This window comes from Uloborus diversus, unplaced genomic scaffold (genome assembly GCF_026930045.1).
Source record: "Uloborus diversus isolate 005 unplaced genomic scaffold, Udiv.v.3.1 scaffold_752, whole genome shotgun sequence".
NCBI classification, from domain to species: Eukaryota; Metazoa; Arthropoda; class Arachnida; order Araneae; family Uloboridae; genus Uloborus; species Uloborus diversus.
Window position 1 is genome coordinate 37237 of NW_026558959.1, and position 4694 is coordinate 41930.

The following is a 4694-nucleotide window of genomic DNA, read 5'->3' on the forward strand; positions in this document are numbered from 1 at the left end:
ATTTATCGGCTCAAACTGAACTATATTTCTGGTCCCCTTTCAGCTTCGGAAATCTGTCGAAAATAACAGGCTCCTCAAACAGGGAAGCGTGCATCCTCGTAGGCTACGCCGCGCCACACCCGTCAAGGAGCTCACACTCTCCACCGAATAAACATCATTATCCGTATATATCCATATCCGTAATCTTCCCTGTGTACACCTCCAGCGTTATCGAACCTCCAGTTCTAAAATGTCAGTAATCCAACGTTATTAAGCACAAAACTTGCAAATGATTGCATCATTCCTCCAGTTCTATCCTCCAGTTCTAATTTAAAACTGAATCTGGCAACAGATTGTGTATTGAAAAAAAAAAAAAAAAATCTCTGAAATCACCGGCGGCCTTCGATGCATGGTAAATAGCGAAGTTTCTTTCAGTTCTTTGTCAGCTTATTTTGTGAGAATTTTCTTTGGATTTCATTTTTAATCAATAAATTGTAGACGTATTACTATTAATGGCCATTTAACAATGAAATTCTTTGAAGGTGAAAACATATTTCAGTACTCATGGTTTCAAGTTGCTCAGGCTTTCTGGTTCCGCTACCCCAACCCATTTAGCAAACATGTTCAAACTGAAGATGTCCTTTATCGAAAAGTTGAAAGCGGAATATTGCATACCAAACGTCTACTAACGAAATCGGTTCGTGTATCATATTTTGGATATAATATCGCCATAAAAAATGAACCCATTCTCGAAGAATCGTTTATCGATCCCGAAAATCGAATAATAAAAACTTGTACGTGGAACATTGGTACAGCTGTTGCAAGAGTTAAAGAAGAATGCTATTATAAGCCAAAAGAAGAGAAACAAACTGTTATCGAGCGAAAAGCATGGATTGCGTCATCGAAGTACTATTTTCCGGGTATTATTGAAAGGTACATGATTCGAAGATTCCAAAAAAATGTTCAGAAGACTTGCAAAGGACTGGAATATGTCTTGACAAATATGTATCCACCTCCAATGACCGAAAGCAAATCTAGTTTTCTCGACAAAGATAAGCTTTGCGAAAAAGCTAGGAAAGCTAAAAATATTGCTACGTCCGGCGCTGTGCCAATATTTGCAGCTTATGCTGATAAACAGAGTTGAATCGTGTCTAAATTTAAAAAACAATGTATTTTTTCGTAGTATGATTGTTAATATCACTTTAAATCGTTAAGTTTTAAAATATTTTTCACTTTAAACATTTAAGAAATCTTGCATTTTAACTAAACTGTAAATTTTTTATTACATTTTGTAGGTGTAAACTTTTGAATCAACTACAGATGATTATTATTCAATTTTATTGCTGTTCGATGAATTTCACTAATAATGCATTGTCCAGGAGCTGATAAGTAACTTGGGCTAAAAAATGAAACTTGTAAGGTAGTTACAATTGAAATATCTTTTGACTTGCAGGGGAAAAAAAACTTCTCTCTTACACATACACTTTCTGAATATTTTAGGGATTTTTTTTTTAAGAAAAAATATTGTTTTTTCTTTCTTTCTCTTGAATTTAGACATTTAATGTGGTTAACAAGTAAGTAATCATTTGAATTTTTTCAATTTCACGCAAATTCATGTCACATTAAAACAAGAGTTCTTAACACTTTTAGATTATCTGTAGCAAAGACATGAAATTTTGTTAACTTTGCATTTTAATTATAGGGACCATTGTAACACCCATCAACATGTAATATGAACATGGTATTTTTTTTTTTTTTGTAAACTTGATGAATCTTCATTGTAAATTCAATTTTTGTCCATTTACGTGTCCAATTTAACATATCGTATAATATCACTGAATAACATAATGATCCCTATTGATAAACTGCTGTGTATGTGTTACAAAATAATGTTAATTGAGTTCTTATATAATTCACAAAAGCTAATGCTAGTTATTGCAAAATAAACAAACAGTTTCAAATCCACTCTTGAATTTGTTACTTGGTTCGCACAGTTTTTTTCTCTGTAGACAGAAAAAAAGATGTTTTTTTTAATATTGTTGTTCGTGCACTGGAGCAAAGATAATTTTTTATTCATTCCAGAGAGTTTTCTGCTGATAATTAAGTAAAAAAAGAGTGTAAAAAGTTGCTGCAAGTAAATTGATGTGATGTAGTCTAAAAGCCTTTCTAAAATTTAGTTTATGAATGATAGTTATGATCCTTTCAATTCTCTTATTGAAAATGAATTTTCAATGGAAAGATTTATGTATATGATTGAATCATAACTACTACAACCTAATAAAATCAAAATGACCTCAGCTTTTTAAGCAAAACTAACAATAATGCTTAAAAATGTTGAAATTCAATTGTTCTGAGATTTATTTTAATAAGTCTCAAATTAGCAATTTGGTAATTGAAAATAAATAAATAATAATTACTGTATTAATGTTCAAAATTATTGCAACATTCTATATATGTCATATCCCTTGAGACGTTTTCCGATTGACATGAACATTTTGATTCAAAATGTCAAGAAAAAAGTGATTGGCACACTTTCTCCTAAAGTAATGTGCATTATACTAGTCATTCCAAGCAATGCAATCTTTTCTACATTTACTCTTAAATTTTTGTGTAGCATGAAATTCACCTTAGCACACCTCTCTTTGATTGATAATGTCCATTTCACTCAACACCAAGTCTTTTCTATCTCCTTATTAAATATTTAAATTCTCCCAAAGTAAAGTTTTAATTTGAGAATTGTTTTGTAAAGGAATTAATAAAAACTGACATATTAGTTTCAATTAATTCTTTGCTATAACTCACAGATCAAAATTTTAATTTATTCAATGGATTTCAACTAAGTGGTTGTAAAAATATTAAGCAAACTATCAAAAGTCGGTGAAAAGCTAAGATCTTTATAAATTGAAAAGTGGTGAAATAACTGGAATGGACATGGGCATTATCGGTGAAAAGAAAATTAAAATCTAATTTAATCGTGATTACAATTAACTATTGTTAATAGTAAGCTTACATTTAAGGTGAATATAATACATGCTAAAGCTTACTTGCAAGTTTTACAGTAAACTATGATACGTGTGCAACTATCACGTAAGTGCAAAATAGTTCTACACACTGTTAAGTTTGCTCTTATAAACATGCTTGCAAGTGAGTTTGACTCGTTGTTCACTTTTCTAGATTTGCATCTTTTTTATGCTTCAGTTTAAATTTTATGTTAGTAAAATAAGTTACATTTTACACATGAACTTTACCACATTACAGTAGACCCTTGTTTTACACAGGGACTGCAGCTTATATAATTTACTTTGTAAAAAAAAAAACTGGTTCTGATAATCTGTTGGTAGTCATTAATAATTTTTTTCCTCTAAAGTTTTTTTAGGGTATTAACACATCCATTACTTCTCACGTCACTTCCTTCATTATCAAGAAATGGCTTTAAACTTTCGAGTTGAATGTGTTTGGGTTGTGTGTTGTCTGCCATTGTTGCTTCTAAAAGTTTTTCTTCAGTGAGCTCTAAATTGTATGATTCAATAACTTTACTACTAGAAAGAAAGAGTTCTAAAACCGGTTGCTAAAAATGTCTACACAGTGATCTCTAGCAAATCCACACTTACCTTCAGGGTGGGGTTTTTGATTCTAAACGCTCTAATATGTGTATAAACTAATGCATTTGAATTGGAGATATGTCATGAAACCAAGAGTTCTGGGAGGGGTTTTAACCCCCAAACCTCCTTTCTGACTGTGCCGCTACCAGTGGCTCAAGTTCCCATATTAGTATGCTAGGTTCATTATATGCTACGCAATCTTAAAGATTTGGGTTTTCTCTGTTTGCAATGCCGCCTCTGCCGGTTTTACTTCTAAGTTTCAATTTCTCTCGTTTTTCTTTAAATTTTTTATTTTATCATCATTTTGTTATAATTTATCGAGATTTTTTGTTTATAAAAGTAAAATCGTTTTTCTAATGATTAAAGGGCTCTGCCATAGCTTTTTGTACTTTCCAAAGCCGATGGCACCACAGTTCTTAACAGTATATTGAATGCAAAAGGACTTAGTCAATTTCAGCTAATTGCAAAGTGATTGGATAGCCATCATTTAGCATTTTTTTTTTGTTTTTGTTTTGTTTCCAATGGGGCTATATTCTGTATTAGAGACCCACCTGAAGAGGCGTTTGGGCCATAACCAGACCCTAGTGCGCTATCAGACAATGCATCAGTCTTTCATGTGTCACCATTGAGGCGCTGATGCATGACACAGTAGTTTTTTGATGCCCAGTTTCCACCAGATGGAGGATTGGACATTTTCTCATTATTGACAAAAAATTTTCAGAATATGTTTTCCTCCCTATTAACATATTTAAAATTATAGCTAAGGAGAGAAAAGTCTTAGTGCTAGGGAGACTAATATAAATCGTATTCGTGTGTGTGTTTTAAAAAGGAATTAATGAATTTGATAATGTTTGCAATGCATGCTATCTTAGAAGGAATCTTTTAGAACTCTTGAGATGTTATTAAATATATTTATTACTTTAGTATATTTTGAACTGCAGATTCATGATAAAACTTTTATTCTTCTTTTGTTAAAATTCTTTCCTCTTTCTCCCTTGAAACTAGAGACGTACCGAGTACTCGGTAACTACTCGGTACTCAGCCAAATTTTGATCAGATACTCGGCCAATACCGAGTAGTTGCAAAAAATTGAATATTGTCCAAGACAGATAT

General features: G+C 31.9%; 1 protein-coding gene across 1 annotated transcript; it reads left to right on the forward strand.

Moving 5' to 3' along the window:
- The first annotated feature begins 359 nt into the window (after positions 1-359).
- Positions 360-1955, forward strand: LOC129233864 (PRELI domain-containing protein 1, mitochondrial-like). Its single transcript, XM_054867795.1, has one exon. The coding sequence runs from the start codon at positions 506-508 to the stop codon at positions 1121-1123; it is 618 nt and encodes a 205-aa protein (XP_054723770.1). The 5' UTR covers positions 360-505; the 3' UTR covers positions 1124-1955.
- The last annotated feature ends 2739 nt before the right edge of the window (positions 1956-4694 follow it).